Source organism: Nannobrachium achirus, assembly GCF_963921795.1.
Source record: "Nannobrachium achirus genome assembly, chromosome: 16".
In the NCBI taxonomy this organism is placed as follows: Eukaryota; Metazoa; Chordata; class Actinopteri; order Myctophiformes; family Myctophidae; genus Nannobrachium; species Nannobrachium achirus.
Genome location: NC_137823.1, coordinates 58,157,379 through 58,175,347, shown reverse-complemented (window position 1 = coordinate 58,175,347; position 17,969 = coordinate 58,157,379). Strand labels below are relative to the sequence as shown.

General features: G+C 45.6%; 1 protein-coding gene across 1 annotated transcript in view; it reads right to left on the bottom strand.

Moving 5' to 3' along the window:
* LOC308300550 (intraflagellar transport protein 172 homolog) overlaps positions 1 to 17,969 on the bottom strand; it is a gene marked incomplete at both ends in the record, with an annotated part of 112,140 nt that overhangs the window by 55,664 nt on the left and 38,507 nt on the right. The window contains 7 exons of the mRNA XM_080744410.1: positions 2,581 to 2,697; positions 3,207 to 3,342; positions 4,594 to 4,691; positions 5,327 to 5,416; positions 8,816 to 8,960; positions 9,752 to 9,872; positions 10,959 to 11,037. Coding sequence (XP_080600536.1) covers positions 2,581 to 2,697; positions 3,207 to 3,342; positions 4,594 to 4,691; positions 5,327 to 5,416; positions 8,816 to 8,960; positions 9,752 to 9,872; positions 10,959 to 11,037 — 786 coding nt within the window. The remainder of the gene's footprint in view (positions 1 to 2,580; positions 2,698 to 3,206; positions 3,343 to 4,593; positions 4,692 to 5,326; positions 5,417 to 8,815; positions 8,961 to 9,751; positions 9,873 to 10,958; positions 11,038 to 17,969) is intronic.

Here is a 17,969-nt window from a genome sequence, read left to right as displayed (position 1 = left end):
CGTTGGTTCGGTCTGCCAGCTGCTAATATTCTTACTTATTAATTTGCTTTAGCAGTTCTAATAGCGTCTCTCGGCAAGCTGCTAATATTCTTGGCTTAGTATTTTGCTTTAGTAATATTTGGTCCGCCAGCTGCTAATATTCGTACTTATTATTTGCTTTAGCAGTTTAATAGCGTCTCTTGGCAAGCTGTCAATATCTTGCTTAGTATTTTGCTTTAGTAATATTTGGTCTGCCAGCTGCTAATATTCTTAATTATTATTTTGCTTTAGCAGGATTAATAGCGTCTCTTGGCAAGCTGTTATTCCTGTTGCTTTAGTAGTATTTATAGCAATCCATGCAGGCGGTGCTATTCTTACTTATTTGCTTTAGCAGTTTAATAGCCATCTATAGCACAGGAAAGGCAGTTCATAGTTTGCCCCGCAGTAATGATAATTTTAATCGCTAGAGTCACAGCAGAGCTGCCTTCCTCGCAGTTGGCTAGCACTGGCATGGGATTCTGAGCTTTTGGCGTGCTTTGGGGTTTTTTGTAGTTTTGGGGGGTATCGGGCCAGGGCTCGCTGTAATAAGATTATGCCCTCGATGCTCATGGTAACATGAGGATCGTGGGTCAGCGAGCTATGGCCCGAGGCAGAACCCCATGCCAAACCATGCTAACTTAGGCTATAGATTCTATGCTGTCTTATAGTAGAGCCTAAGGTAGGCTGCCAATACTATGCGCTTACATAGGCTTTAGATTCTATGCTGTCTCTATAGTAGGGTGCTCAATATGCCATGCTGTGTGATGCTTGCTTTCTGCCTTCATTCTGGTCAATAAAGTATACCTTAACCCAAGTGATCGTCTCCTGAAATAGTGCGACGATACGAAGGATCAAAGCTAGTTCTGGAGGCGGTCTCAAGGGAGCGCGCGCGCGGAGGGGGGCGGGACACTAGGTCCTGCCCCCCCCCTTACCCAAGGTTCATAGGGAAGTTAGATGGTGGGACTCAGTCTTGTTGCATAGCACTGCCCCGCCACCACCCCAGCGCCACCGTTAGGTTCTGCCTTAGATCCCCCTCGGGGGGTATCGGGCCAGGGCTCGCTGTAATAAGATTATGCCCTCGATGCTCATGGTAACATGAGGATCGTGGGTCAGCGAGCTATGGCCCAAGGCAGAACCCCATGCCAAACCATGCTAACTTAGGCTATAGATTCTATGCTGTCTTATAGTAGAGCCTAAGGTAGGCTGCCAATACTATGCGCTTACATAGGCTTTAGATTCTATGCTGTCTCTATAGTAGGGTGCTCAATATGCCATGCTGTGTGATGCTTGCTTTCTGCCTTCATTCTGGTCAATAAAGTATACCTTAACCCAAGTGATCGTCTCCTGAACTGGCCGTTTCCAATGTTTTCTTATGCAACACCGGCGGCTACAGCAGGGGTAACAGCCTGGCAACGGATTTGTCTATTCCAATGGATTTTTTTTTATTCGAAAGCTGTCATCTTGTCTACCGGTCTACTAAATGAGTCGTGCGCACAGATCATGCACTATGTGTGCTCGTGCCCACGTTAAAAGGTAAGGACAATTTGGCAGCTGCTTACTACAGATATGTTTAAAATGGCAGCAAAATTGTTAATGAAATGCTATGACCTTCACTGTTCGGTGTGAAACCTGCGCGCTAGGCAGATGGCGGGGCTGACTATTGACAGCAGAGTGTGTGTGGTGGACGCTGAGCCCCGCCCCGGAAGATCACACATTTGATGGCCGTGTGGCAGCCTGGGAGCTTTCCTCTCAATGGCAGTTCTTTCAACATAAGATGCTGCATTCAAGTTCAGGAGAGTTTGGACAAGGCAAGTCTCTTGAATGCTGCCTTCAGGTATGGCATGGAAAGAGGGGGCATTTACGTTTCTTTCACCATAGTAAAAACTGCATTCATGGACTGGAGAGGGCACTTTTTACAGATGGATAAAAGGGCAGGGGCAGTGTGTGTTCTACCCAGTATGTTGGTATGGCATTAGTGTGTGTCTTGCAATAGAGAAAGGCTGACACAGACAGACCCCACTCCCAAGGGAAGATAGACTATGCACCCACTGCACACAAAATGTGGTAGAAACAGAGCTACACTTTCTAACCACCTGCCCACTATACCAAGACATCAGAGACACATACTTCCCACAGATTACACACACCCGAAGTGAATTTGAAAACTCGACCAATGATGAAAAACTCCCATACCTACTGGGAGAAATACAACAAGATTTGTGAACTGTTGCGACAAAAGTAGGCTAGAAACACAACCACCCTAAGGACTACAAACCATGGATTGACATCTAGACCTACTGCACATACATTATGAAATAGAGCTGATACTGTTAAATGCATTTTGAGGAAAATAATGCTGCTATTTGTACCCTGTATAAAATGTCACAAATGCAACATAGCTCTGTTTACACAATGCTGTACCCCCTCCAACTGTATATATGTTCCCCATTTTCAACTGTTTTTATTGTATTTGTGATACTTGCTTTGGCAATGTAAACGTATGTTTTCTCATGCCAATAAAGCTCCTTTGAATTGAAAATTAAATTGAATTGTGTGTTCTACCCGGTATGCGTCCTCCCACATGTCGCTGACGCGGTACATTTGTACGCAGGCCTTCCACTCCAGGGCCTCCATGAAGTGGTACTCTGCCTCAGAGAAGCGGGACTCTGCCTCCAGCTCCTGTGGGACAGGAAGGCAGGATGATGCAGTTAGACCGGGGGTCTTCAACGTTTTCAGGCCAAGGACCCCTTAGTCGAGAGAGAGAGATGAAGCGGGGACCCCCCACAATCCATAGATACCGTATAGTTTCATCATTTGACAGCACAATCATCAGTGTATTTTGGGTTCATGTCAATTTGTGTTTCCAGATATTTAACCACCTGAACCGTCAATACTTAATAAACTTGACCTTTCACTCTGTACTTAGTCTGCTCTTTTTCCCCTCTACACCAAACCTCTTTGCCGAAAATAGCCGATCTACAAGCTCACAACGCCTCGTTGTGAGCTTGTAGATCTGCTATTTTTGGCTAAAGTTCTCAGAATATGGACACTAGGGTTCAAGTGGTTATACAAAAAAGGACAAAAAAACTTTCTATCACTAAAAGATTTGGAGGACCCCCTGTAGTGACTCTGAGGACCCCCTAGCTAGGGGTCCCGGACCCCTGTTGAAGACCCCTGATCTACAGTACCTTTGCCAGGTGCAGGTGCGTCTCGTTGAGCAGGTCTGGGTGGTGCTTGGCCACCAGGCGAATCACGTCCTCGAACATGCGGTTCTTCTTGTACATGGTGATGGCCTGGTCTGGCTGCTTCACTGTTGTGAACAGCCTGCACATGCACACACACACACACACACACACACGCACGCACGCACGCACGCACGCACACGCACATTTGTCAGTGCAGGAACATTTCAACATTTTCATTGATTGATGAGGGTCATCAAAAGTTACTACGAGTTTGAGTAGCACTGGCTTCAGAGGTTCAAGAGTCAAGGTTTAAAAGCAAATACTGAAACTGCGATCAAGTCAGCCACGGTTTGTGAATCCATGGCCATTTAAATTTGGTTGCGAATCTATTGGTGTAATTACGATAGACATACAGTACAGCCTGTAGCTATGAGTCTGATATAGCCTATAGTCACTTGATGATTCAGTGTTCTGGTAATTCCATCAAATTGACAGCTGTTTGCACTCTGTCAACTGCTGAGCTGCTAATTGCGAATGCTAATTCATGCGAAAGAGGAGTGGACCTGTGGGCAGAGTCAGTGTGCCCGCTTCATCAGGGAAGTTCCTGGCATCTCTGCCAACGTGTGCTGTATGCGACACCACAGATATAAAAAGCTAGATACCTCCTCCGCCGCTGCAGTTCATTAGCGCGACTGGTCAAACACCTCTGGCGGAAGTGCACAACTGTGGAACTGCGGAAGGCACTCTGCCCCCTCCAATGAGAAAGAGGGAGTCCTGCCAGTCCTGCATCTGATTGGACTACCGAGCTTCCCATTCTGTGACGCACAAGGAAGCGTCCTTCAGAATTCCCAAGAGCCCCGCCTCAGAATTCTGGAGGCTTGCGTAGAGTTATTGGGAGGCTTGCCAGCGGTCTTGGACCAGCACCCCCCAGCCGGAAGAGGCGTCTACCTTTCTATGTCTGTGTGCGACACACCCCGTTCTCTGCAGACCATCGTTTATCTGGACGTCCCTCTTTAAGTATGAATGTGGAGGGTTGATATGCAATGTAAACAAAACAAAGCGGCAACATGTCATTAGGTCAAACACCCTTTGGATCGACCACCAAACTCTAACCCAAACCCTAATCCTAAACTCAGTAAAACTATGCCCAACTCTAACCCTAACCCTAACCCTCAACCTAACCTCAGTAACCGTGACACGGGTGATTATCTAACCTGCCGAGGCCGTTCGACCCAACGGGAGTTCGACCTATGGGGCAGTCCCCAACAAAACAGCAACAAGGAACGATAGTAAGGGTGAAAGTGGAAGTTAAGGGCATGTACGCACACACACACACACGCACGCACACACACACACACACACACACACGCACGCACAGTAGTGTACTGACCTCTCAGCTTCCTTGTATTTCCCGTCTTTCTCCAGCTCCTGTGCTCTGCTGAGGTACAGCGCTGTGGCGTCCTCTTCCGTCATACACTTCACCGCCAGCTACACAAACAACAAACGTGGCTTTATTTCATTTATCTGCCAGTGTGTGTGTGTGTGTGTGTGTGTGTGTGTGTGTGTGTGTGTGTGTGTGTGTGTGCGGCTGTGCGTGCGCGTAGGGCTGTCACGATATGACATTTTACATGACGATTAATTGTCACTCAAATAATTGGCGATTAACGATTTAATTGTGTTTTTCTCGTTGACAATTACATTTCTGTTTGGCTTTTAGGCTTTGAAATTGCACATGGCAGATATGACACATAACCTAAATAAACCAAAAAATGACTGGCATATTTGACAACTTTATACTTTATACTTAAAAAAGAACATTGATAGTGGAAATAGCCGATCTACAAGCTCACAACGCGTCGCAGATCTGCTATTTCCACTATTTTTTTACTTAAAAAAAAAATATATGAACCTTTTTCAACATGGAAACGATTATGACGATTATGAAAAATAATCGAGATTATGTGAAATAATCGCGATTAGACGATTATGTAATAATTGTGACAGCCCTACGTGCACGTGCGTGCCCAACCGTGACCAACCGTGCGTGACCAACCTTATGAGCGTCCTCCCAGCGACCTGCTGCTGTGTACATGTATGTGTGTGTGTGTGTTGTCCAGACCAACCTTATGAGCGTCCTCCCAGCGACCAGCTGCTGTGTACATGTCGATGGCATCTTTAATGTGGCCTCCCTTCACAAAGAGCCGCTCCGCCACCTGCCAGGTGGTAGGTAAAACACACACATCTGAATTAGGGATGTCCCGATACCACTTTTTTGCTGACCGAGTACAAGTACGAGTACTTCATTTTGAGTACTCGCCAATACCAAGTACCGATACGAGTACAATTAATAATACAAAATGTCTTTAAATTACGTTTTTCTTTTTTTTTATCAGATGTTCCTCACTTTCTGGCTGTATATAACACATTAAATTGCATTGCTTTCCCAGAACATGGCACAACTGCCACACATTTCACTTTTTTTCAGGTTTAGCCCATGGAAATTCCTGTACTGTGCATGATCTTCTAGATCTGCTATGCTCAAACATTTTGTATTTTTACTTTTGATACTTTAAGAGAGAGAGAGAAAGGCGAAGTGGCGGAACACACAGGGTACTCGGGCGCTTTGTGAGCAGTATCTGACGAGTACCGATACCGCAAAATAGGCCGGTATCGGGGCGAGTACCGATACCACGAGTACCGATACCGCATCCCTAATCTGAATAGTTGTTAAGCACTTAAGTCCTATGTACTTTATCGTACCACAAATTAGTGAAAATAGCTGATCTACAGCGCGTCACATCGTGACACATTAAACACATGGAGCATCACGGTAACTCTCGTCGCTTTCCTCTGGATGTACAGCCATGTCTACTTCATCTTTGAACATGCCTTTTAACTCATTGATTGCCAAGGCCCGAGTTTCCCGAGTTATTACAGTAGTCCCGGGCTGCCACAGCCCGAGTTTCCCGAGTTGGCAGCCATTTTTTCAAAAAAAATAAAAAAAGAATTATAAAAAAAAAATCCCAAAATGCCTAAAATGTATTAGGCATGATCGCAATCGCGAAATTGCATGTTTAGCCCCATAACAAAACAATGTTTGTTTTGTCTGACTTTGAAGGCTTCTATCTCATGAATGCCTGAACGGATTTCCAAGCGGATTTTTTTGTTTGAAAGCTGTTAAAAAGTACTACACATATGGTGTATCATCTAGGCATGGGCGTGCACGATCCGTGCACTAAAAATGTATATGTGCACTAGAAATTTAAGAACGTGGCAGTCTGGAACTTGGCGGCCATTTTGAAAATGGCAATCAATGAGTTAATGTTGTAGCCCACAGTATCTACACAGTACTTTGTCCTTTAATATTTTTACAATACTTTGCTCTCTTGCATAATTTAGTCCTGTATAAAAAGGCATAGTGCTGGCCTGTCGCTGTCCATCTGCTGAAGTGCTGAACCACTCACCAGTCAATGCACTTTAGTGGTCAACTTGTGCTGTCCATGGTAATGAGCAAAGACCATTCACGTATCCGTTGTAGAGGGTATTTTCACTATTTTGAAAGAGTGCTTAAGTGGTCAATTCGTTTGGGAACCTACGATTTTGCCTTTTTTTCCTTTGTTGAAGAATAAATCCAGTCAATATTTTTCCTGCGTACTGTAAGTGGCGCCCAACCCCTCTGTGAGAACCATGTCTGCCTGCTTCATCATTTTCATTTAGTCTTTTTCTCCTCCACTTGTGAATACCAGAAGATGGAGAGCAAAGACTTTATCTTAATTACATTCTGTGAACATGCCCTAGGAGTGTGGGAATGTGCACACACACGCGCACGCACACACACACACGCGCACGCACACACACACACACACACACACACACACACACACACACGCACACGCACACGCACACGCACACGCACACGCACACGCACGCTTGCTATTTTCAGAGTCTCACAATCTGCACAGTAAATCCTTAGTGTTACAGGTTCCATTTGTACCCACTCAAGAGTTGAATAAACACTCAGGGTTTTACTGTGTGTGCAGTTGGGAAACATGCAATGGTCGGCCTTTATGATAAAATCTTTTCTCATCCCCTCCCAGGCTCCTACCCTCCCATCCAGGGACGTGCTGGCCATTGGGAAAAGCGGGACAACTCCCGAACGGCCGGTTCATTCCCGGCCGGTCCAGGCCGGTCATTAGGAAAAAAATAAAAATAAAATGTCGGCCTTCGTTCCATTTTGGGGGCTGGGCGGCCAACAAAGTAAATCGTCACTGAAACCTCACTGAGATACGAGGTTTCTGGCAGAAACCTCGTATCTCCAAGTTTCAAATGTGTACATTTTTTCGCAAAGCAAAGCCCTGCTTCATCATACAAGGCTGTTGCACAAAAGTAGTGAAAACAGCAGATCTACAAGCACACAACGCCTCGCGGTGCGAGGCGTTGTGTGCTTGTAGATCGGCAGTTTTCACTAGTCTAAATCATTTTTAAAATGGTTTTGGACATACAAGGTTTCCACCGACAATGACGAAATATAACTCATGTAATTGGCCCACTGGCTTGTCACTTGTCATGACCTGAAAATGGCAAATCTTTGAGTAGCAGCAGCGCTATAGAGAGAGATCTCTCTCGCGCAATGAGGGCCTCTACAACTCCTTTTCCCGGGCTGAATCAGGGGCCCAGCACGTCCCTGCTCCCATCACTTCATTTCACACATCAGTCCTTCAGTACATTGAGTGTTGCTTGCCGTAGTTGCTGAAGTTCCTTTGAGCAAGGCACCCTAAACCTTTCTAGGGGTCTTCCCTGCAAACCAAATGACGTCATGATGGCGTTAAGATAACGTCCTCCGGTGACGTTCAGAACTAGGCCAGATCACAGCCCATATGGGGATGATCTTGATGTCATTACCAGGACGTCATTTATGGACTATAGGATTATTGTTAACGGACAGGACGTCCGTTTTCATGGGCAGGATTTATGTTGGTTGAAATCAGTTGATATTCTAGGCCAGATCTGACTAGTCATGGTTTGACCTGATCTAAGCCCAATCCAGACGTCACTGATTGGTCCAGGTCCTGACCGTGCTTGCTGCTCTCTCTTCCCCATCAGATCCAGTCCATCCACCCATGACTAGGGATGGAGCTTGTTAATTTTTATTGATAATGAGCACCTTATTGATCCTGCTTATTGAGCTGAGCTTTTATCGAGCCCACTGTTGAGCGTTTTCTAATATTTTGTGGAAAGATATGAGACAACAAATTCAGAACATAACTGGTATATTTTTTTATTGGCCAGTTGTTGCGATTGTGTGTTTGTGGCTGACCACCATCTATGAAGATGACAATTGACAAAAGTAACACATATTATCATTAAATATATAATTAAAACAACCTTTCATTAGTGTGCAATAAGTGTTAAATGACTTTATATTATGAATAGTAGTGTAATTATTTCTTGATCACCTCTTGTCTTGATTGTTTAAACATGATGTCATGGGACGCTATGCTCGATAACAAGCTTGATAAGCCCAAACCTTATTGATACCGGGTACTCAATAAATCTGTTATCGGGTTATCGAGCTACCCTTCTTAAGGGCTCCATCCTTACCCATGACTCACCTCATAGTCTTGCAGGGAGGCATAGTGCTGGGCTATCCTCAGGTAGTATTTCCCCGCTGACGCGTCCTCCTGCAACTCCAGGATGTGCACCGCCTTCTTCCACTGCCGCGCACCGATGGCCGCCTCGATGGCCTTCAGAGAGCAGCTAGGAGGAGAGGAGAGGAGATGTGCGATACGTTAGTCCCAGGGTAGACTCAGGAGACTGTGTGTGTGTGTGTGTGTGTGTGTGTGTGTGTGTGTGTGTGTGTGTGTGTGTGTGTGTGTGTGTGTGTGTGTGTGTGTGTCAGTGTAAGTGTTCCCATGCCCTGGAGAACTGAGCATGGCGGCTTAATGAACAGCAGAGCAGCTCTCGATGTGATTAGCCTTTCAATTAAGCCGTTTTAACTCACTTCATCAACACAGTCACGTCTGCCCTCACACCGCTGCACTCTCTCCCAGCATACTATCACACTGTGCGCACTCTCAATGTTATTTTTCAAGTGTAAAGTTGTCAAATATGTCAGTAATTTCTTTGTAAATTTAGGTCATGTGTCATATCTACGGTTATGTGTCATATCTTAGGTTATAGCAGATCTACAAGCTCTAACTATTGAAAAATAGCAGATATACAAGCTCACAGCGTGCCACGCTGTGAGCTTGTATATCTGCTATTTTTCAATAGTTAAAGCACAAAATAATTGAAGTGAATCCTTGTACCCAGGGCCCAGAATTTGGTGCGACACCCCTGATGGTCTGTACAGTGATTTTATGCTTGTCTATCTATGCTGTACAGCTGTTGCTCCCCTCCCGCTTCCATCACTCCAACAATCTCTCTCTCTCTCTCTCTCTCCGCACCCACCCCACAGCTCCACTATCCTCCCATTTTTCCATTCCTCCACCTGTCTCCATCATCTCCCTTTTCCCCTCCACCTCCCCTTCCCCCAGACAGCAGGTTACCCGGCCTCGATGAAGTGGTTGATGGCAGCGTCCATCTGTTTCTGTTGGACCAGGTAGTCCCCCCAGGCCTCCTCCAATTTGACCACATCTGCGGGGAAGGCGCTGCGAGCCAGCTCCACCGCTGAGGACACACGGAGAGGAGACGTCAGGTCGTTGCAGCGAGTGTTGTCACTAGGGCTGTCACAATTATTACATAATCGTCTAATCGCAATTATTTGACATAATCGCAAATATTTTGTCATAATCGTCATAATCGTGAATGTTGAAAAATGTTCATACATTTACAAACATTTACAGAAATAGTGGAAATAGCAGATCTACAAGCTCACAACGCGTCGCATCGCGACGCGTTGTGAGCTTGTAGATCGGCTATTTCCACTATCAATGTTATTTTTTAAGTATAAAGTTGTCAAATATGTCAGTAATTTCTTTGTATATTTAGGTTATGTGTCATATCTACCATGTACAACTTTAAAGCCTAAAAGCCAAACAGAAATGTAATTATCAACGACAAAAACACTATTAAATCGTTAATCGCCAATTATTTGAGTGACAATTAATCGTCATGTAAAATGTCATATCGTGACAGCCCTATTGTCGCATCCGTACACACACCTTCGCACTGTTCAAACTTAGAGGCACTCTAGGGAAGGGGTTCTCAAACCTTATTAGGCCGTGACCCCCAAAATAATCATGTTTTAACTGGGGACCCCCTACCCTGACGAGAACTAAGAGTTGATGAATTACATTTTGTATAACCAGTTCTAAATAGCAGATCTACGCGAGGCGTTGTGAGCATGTAGATCGGCTATTTTCATAATTTCTGCCTCTAATATTTGACAATTTGGCCAATGTTTAATTTGTCATTTTAGAGGTATTAAAAAGTCCTTAGATTGTCACTTTAGAAATGTGCAGATACCCTCTATATGCTTAAACGTTATGGTGATTTGTTTACTGGTGAGTAAGAAAACAATGAGCACATTAAGTTAATCATCTGGGGACCCCCCAAAATAATTTGGGGACCCCCCTGGGTGTCCCGACCCACAGGTTGAGAACCGCTGCTCTGCGGGTTCAACAAATCAAATCATAAAATGTAAGCTCCATGAAAAACGTAATATACTGTAATTATTTATTTTTGACTTCAGGATGCCTTCTTTTTAGTACTAGCTTGAACGCTACGGGCATCTCAGCACATCCGTTTGTCTACCTTTCCTGAAGGCGTTTCCTTTGCGGTAGCACTCCAGAGCACGCTGGTTGTTCCTGATGGTCTCGTAGAGATCTCCAGCCTGAAAGCAGTGTGTGTGTGTGGGGGGAGAGGGGTTGAGTTAGAGAAGCACAATCGCATTGCGGTCGCAAACGGTGCAAAAGAGAAAACTTTTAAGTGCTGGACTTTTCCCCACCCTACCTTCCATGTGCCTGCCTGTGTTTCTCACCTCAGATACACAAACACAGATGGTTGTTGGCAGCACAGAATAATAACGTTCTTATGCAGATGGCTTGAGACTGAGAGACGTGGAGAGAAATGTGTGCACAGATGGAGAGAGAGAGAGAGAGAGAGAGAGAGAGAGAGAGAGAGATAGAGAGAGAGAGAGAGAGAGAGAGAGAGAGAGAGAGAGAGAGAGAGAGAGAGAGAGAGAGAGAGAGCGGAGCGAGGGGCGGGTGGTAAGAGAAAGACATGGAAAAGAGGGAGAAAAGAAGGCCTGGTTCTCCCAGGCATCCTGCACAGGCAGGGGCGTCACACCAAATTCTGGGCCCTGGGTACAAGGATTCACTGCGGGCCCCCCATGAATGTTAACCATTGAAAAATAGCAGATATACAAGCTCACAGCGCTATTTTTGAAAAATCGTGAAAATGTGTGCAAGAAAGCTATGTTTCCATGTCAGTGGTGCTCAAAACTTTCATGTCAAGGAACCCCAAAATGATATGTATTTGGCCACGGACCCCCATCTCAAAATATTTCGTTCCAGGGACCGCCCCCAGAAGCAACATTTGAGTTACAAATGTTCGCTTAAAAAAATACATATATTCAAAGATTTGCACACATTTTCACGACTTTTCAAAAATAGCAGATCTACAAGCTCGCAGCGCGGCACTCGGTGCCGCGCTGTGAGCTTGTATATCTGCTATTTTTCAATAGCTAAAGTTACTAGGGCCCCTCCACCTTGGGCCCTATAGTAACTCAGTCCCACTTCCACCCCCCCCCCCCTTGGGAAGCGCCTGTGCACAGGCACAGCGACACCTCTACCAGCAGCTGTTAGCAGACAGGGTGGGGGGGGGGGGGGGGGGTGGAGGGGGGGGGGGGGCAAGAAAAGCAAGGGGAGGGCGAGAGGAGGACAGAAGGATGACGAAGGTAAAGTGGACGAACACAGAAAGGACAAAAGAGTTGATAAAGGGCAGATAGGAGAGACAGAGCCAAGTAGAGAAAAGGGGGTGAATCTGATTGAATGGTTGGTGTGTGTGTGTGTGTGTGCGTGTGTGTGTGTGTGTGTGTGTGCGTGCGTGCGTGCGTGCGTGCGTGTGTGTGTGGTCAAACAGCTCAAGGGGAGCACACACTGAACGTGGACGGCTGCGCAGCGTCGCATCGTGGTATCGACGCACGTGAAGTGCTGCGCGGTAACCCCAACTGGATGCGGCGCGCTGCCACACAGCACATCCATTTCCCCCGGTGGGGAGAAGCATGGGAGAACATGTTCAACGCGCGGCAACGCTGGACAAATAGAACAGTGGCGTATCGGCGCAGCAGGCGAGGCGGCAGACCCGCGGTTGCGCGCGTCTGACGCCGCTGGTGTGGGTTACTTCATTGAAAATAACGGGGCCATATTTTTTTACGCGCCGCCTCCGCGCCGCCTCCGCGCCGCCTCCGCGCCGCCTCTGCGCCGCCTCTGCGCCGCCTCCGCGTCCGGTGTGTGTTCCCCTTAAGACAGCTGGGCTGGGGGCGCTGTTGAGCAGCCAAGGCATGTAGACGCGTCTCCTGCAAGCTCCGCAGGGTCCAATTCATATTTTACTTTAAAATCTGCCAAATCTATATTTTGAAACAACAAAACTTATCTCTGAACTTTATTAAGTGATTTAGACACAAATGAATCGCAATGATGGAACTGTAGTGACCAGAAGCAAGACCCAAGCTGCTGCAAAGTCTCAAGGTTTGGCTAATGCTAACGAGCATCCTACAAAAGCTAAATCTCCGAGCCCAAACAAGATGGGAGAGCCAGGCGGCACACTCACACCAGAAATGCTAACAAAAGCATTGGAATCGCTCAAGGAGTCTGTTTTCGCCAAAATAGAGTCGGCCAACAAAGATCTACATGCTGAAATTAGGTCTGTGAAACACGAGCTGGGTGCCTCTATTGACGGCCTGCAGACCACGCTGAGCGCTCATGATGTACGCCTCACGGAGCTGGAGAAATCGGCTACTTTCAACGGGGACAATGTCACGGAGCTTCAGGCCACGGTGGACCGGCTTAAGCAAGATGTGCAACGGCTAGAAACCAGATGCGACGACGAAGAGAGCCGCAACCGTAGAAATAACCTCCTTTTGGCTGGAGTCAGCGAGGGCTTGGAATTGAACCAGCCAACACAGTTTGTTTCAGAACTTCTGAAAGAGGTGTTCCAACTTTCTGAGGCACCCTTGCTGGACCGAGCCCACAGATCTCTACGGCCCAAACCAAACCCGGGTAACCCCCCTCGTATATTTATTATGAGGGTACACTACGCCCGAGACCGCGACGAGATGCTACGCAAAGCTACCCAAGGAGGTCCCTTCACATACAAGGGAAACAAGCTGTCCCTCTGGCCTGACTACACCAAATCCGTGAGGGAGAAGAGATCTGCTTTCAAAGAAGTACGCCAGAAGGTGAAGAAAATCAGCGGAGCTGAGACCAGGCTCTACTTCCCCGCCACCCTACGGATTTCCCTCCCGGGGGAGCCCCAGCACTCCTTCGCCGATGCTTCCCGAGCCCTGGAGTTCGTGAACGGATGGACACCCAGCACCCCGACCCCACCACCAGTGGATTAATTCCCTACCAAGAAGGAGCTAGGTTTGGCTGTTTTGGTTCATATGCACAGTTAACCTTGCTTTTAAGGGCATAAAGATGACTGCTTCACGTTCTGATAATCACTAGAACAATACAGCCCTTATAATATTCATTTGTTTTATTTTATTTTATTATTATTGTCGGCTAACTGTGTAATGTGTTACTCATGCCTTTCTTAGTTGGCTCATTTCTTACTGGGGGCGGGAGGGATGGGGGGGGGGTTATATTCATGCTTTTACTTAAGTTTTGTGATTCACAGTATACTTTTTACTTTTCTTTTACTTTCTCTCGATCGCTTGATGTCCATCTGTAACGTTCCAAACAAACACACGGCCTATGGGAGCTAACGTTGCTAATGCTATGCTAACGTTGCTAATGTTATGCTAACGATGCTAATGCTATGCTATGCTAATGCTATGTTTACACACGGGCCCCTATATTACACGAGGTGGCTGCTATTCCATCTAAATTGTTTCCATTTCCTCTTCCGGCTACATGCGTGTGCTTCTGGTGACGTGATACTGTTTCCGGCTCCGGCCGCTCACGTGGCTCTGGCCCGGCCGCGCGCACCCACCTTTGCGCTCGAGGCCGTTGGATAACCGCGACCCGAAGCCGTTGGGAAAATCACGACCCGAAACCGCTGGGAAAACCACGACCCGATCTGACGTTTGCCAACGGGTCTGAGCCACGTGTACCTATTCTACTCTATATCTAGCTTGGGGCCTTTGACCCACTGGATCAGAGAACGAGCGCCCCACCTAGTGGATATTGGGCTGCATGTCAGTCTTCATTTTGATTTAATAGCTCCCATTGCACTGATTTGGCCACCCGGTTGAATTCCCTGTTTGGGGAGTTCCAATACTACCCGTTATAAGATGGACACATTATTTATTATTTACTGGTTCTAATTAATCTCAGCCTATTTGATTGCCCAATGCTTCTGATTATATGAGGCACTAATCATATATATTACCATATTATATATTATCAATCTGTGGCACTTTATTATTAATGTTATTATTATTATTGTTATTTTTTTAATAATACTGGCTTTATTACAGTCTTTATCATTTTAATTTGTATTTATTTCTTCCTTTTCCTTCTCTCTTTTGTACTAAAAGACAATACCTACAGGCCTTATAGAACATTCACGTAGCACAGCTTACAGTGTAGTACTTGACCTAATACAGTATATATTATTTCTTTGAATGTGTGGATGCATATGAGTGTGTGTATGTGCGTGCGCGCGCGTATATGTGCGTGCACACATGCACACACATTTCTCTTTCTATATTTAATTTAATTTCACTTATCTCACTGTAGTGCTGTTGCTACTTCATTTTATTTTCAGAACGCCACAAAGGCCCTGGCTATACAGTATGCGGTTTTGTGGCCCAGCTTTTTATTTAACTTCTCTTTTACTGGTGTTGTTTTCTCCATCTTCCTCCACCTTAAGGAGAGAATTCAATGTTCTTAATTGGCAGACTAATGTATATAGTGGCGTTTGGTGGGCCGGGTGGGGGTCTCGGCCCTGGGCTCGGGGGGCGGGGCGGGTGACGCTGGGAGAGTTGGCTCTCCTGGCGTTGTCTGCTGCTCGCCCTGCCTGCCGGGCTGGGGGGCGGGCCCCCTGCTCGGTTTACGGGACGTTACAGTATTATTTGTTTTTGTTTTGGACCTGGAACTTGTGCTTTTTTGTTGTTGCATTTTAGATAGCTTGACAGCTAGATAGCAGCAATGGGGTATGCGATCTCTAGGGGTTTAGTTGATCAGCATAGGGTTTATAGGCTCGTTTTTTTTTGTTGTGTTGTTTGTAAGCAGGGACTAACTTTTTTCCTTCTCAAGTTCGCACTTTTGGTCAGGGACACCTCGCCCATCTATTCACCAATGTTAAGACCCAATGGCTAATACTCCAAATACAGGACATCTTCGCTTTATAAGCTGGAATATTAAGGGAATCCATAACCCGATAAAGCGCAGTAGGGTCTTTGCTCACCTAAAATCGCTGAGCTCAGACATAATGTTTTTACAGGAGACTCATTTGGGCCTTAGTGATCATGCAAAGCTAAAGAAAGCCTGGATAGGCCAAATCTTCTGCTCTAAGAATGACAGTAGGACACGAGGTACAGCTATCCTAATCCGAAGAGGTGTTCCATTTGTCCCACAACAGACTATAGCTGACTCTAAGGGGAGATATGTGGTAGTGACAGGTACTCTTTATGGCACCTGTGTGGCCCTAGCTAATATATACGGTCCCAATTGGGACGACCCAGCCTTTTTCACTAAATTTATAGCAATACTCCCTGACCTTAATAAATACCAGCTCTATTGGGGAGGGGATTTTAATCTTGTTCTAGGACCTCAACAAGACAGATCTAATCCCAAACCGAATAGTAAGATCTCAAGAGCCGGAGCTGTTATTCAGTCATTTATAGAAGCGTATGCATTATTTGACCCATGGCGGAAAAACAACCCTGCTACTAAACAATATTCATTCTTCTCACCTGTGCATCATTCGTACAGTAGGATTGATTTTTTTTTTAGATAATAGAACTCTCCCTCTAGTAAAGGACAGTAAATACAATAGCATTGTCATATCTGACCATAGTCCGGTACAACTGGACATTAACTTCCCAGAATGCGTCAGACCCCAACGCACCTGGAGGTTTGATCCTATGATGCTGTCTAGAGAATCCTTTAAAAAGCTAATTTCTCAACAGATTGTTTTCTTCTTGGAAATAAACCAGACTCCTGACATGTCGCTATCTATAGTATGGGAGGCTCTTAAAGCTTTTCTTAGAGGCCAGATCATATCCTATACAGCCCACGAGAGGAAAAAATACAAACAACGCTTGAACGACTTGACTGACAAAATAGCAGAAGTGGACCGTTTATATGCAGACGCCCCAACACCTGAACTCTACAGAGAAAAACTACTGTTAAAGACAGAACATGACAGCCTCACTATTAAGAACACAGAGAGGCTGTTCTTCAAATCTAGACAGAAATTTTACGAACATGGTGAAAAATCGGGGAAATTATTAGCGCATCAGATAAGACAGGCGGCAGCTAATAGCGCCATCCCTGAAATCATAACGGCAACAGGGGAGAAGACCACTAATCCAATAGAAATAAATGACCAGTTTAAACAATTCTATACAACCCTCTATACATCAGAACCACCTGCTGACCCACTAAGTGTCGAAGCGTTCTTAGACGGCTTAATTATACCAGAGATTTCTCCAGAGGAACAAAAGTGGATAGATAAAGAGATATCGGCAGCCGAAGTTCTAAAAGCAATCAAATCAATGCAGAGTGGCAAAGCGCCGGGGCCTGATGGCTTTTCGATCGAAATATATAAGGAATTCGCTGATAAATTAGCTCCGATTCTCAGTCAATTATACATGGAAATATTTGAGCAGTGTCACCTACCTCAAACTATGACGCAGGCCATCATATCGATACTGCTTAAAAAAGACAAAGACCCCTTATCATGCGGCTCCTACCGTCCAATAAGCTTGTTAAATTGTGACTACAAAATCCTCACTAAAATATTAGCCACCCGTATTGAATCGGTGATTCCATCAGTAATTTCTCATGATCAAACAGGTTTTATTCCAGGCCGTCAGTCATTTTACAACATGCGTCGCTTGTTTAACATCCTATATACACCCCATTCTGAAAATCAGTCAAAGGTCACAAAGGTCACAGAGGTCGTGATCTCGCTTGACGCCGCCAAAGCATTCGACCGCGTTGAATGGCAGTATCTATTTACAGTTCTGGAGAGATTTGGGTTCGGTCCGTCGTTTCTAACCTGGATTAAAATAATATGTAAGTCACCCATGGCTGCTGTACGGACGAATAACAACATTTCTGATTATTTCCCACTTTATAGGTCCTGCAGGCAGGGTTGTGGACTCTCCCCATTCCTGTTCGATTTAGCGATTGAACCTCTTGCTATAGCTATTCGGACAGATGACGACATTAAGGGTATCTCTAGAGGGGGCAGAATTCATAAGCTATCGCTATATGCGGACGACCTACTTCTGTATATATCCAACCCGGCACAGTCGATACCAAAAGTATTACTTACTCTGGAGAACTTTGGCCACCTGTCAGGTTACAAGCTAAACTATTCAAAAAGTGTACTTTTTCCAATCACTCACACAGACGAAGTTTACTCCAA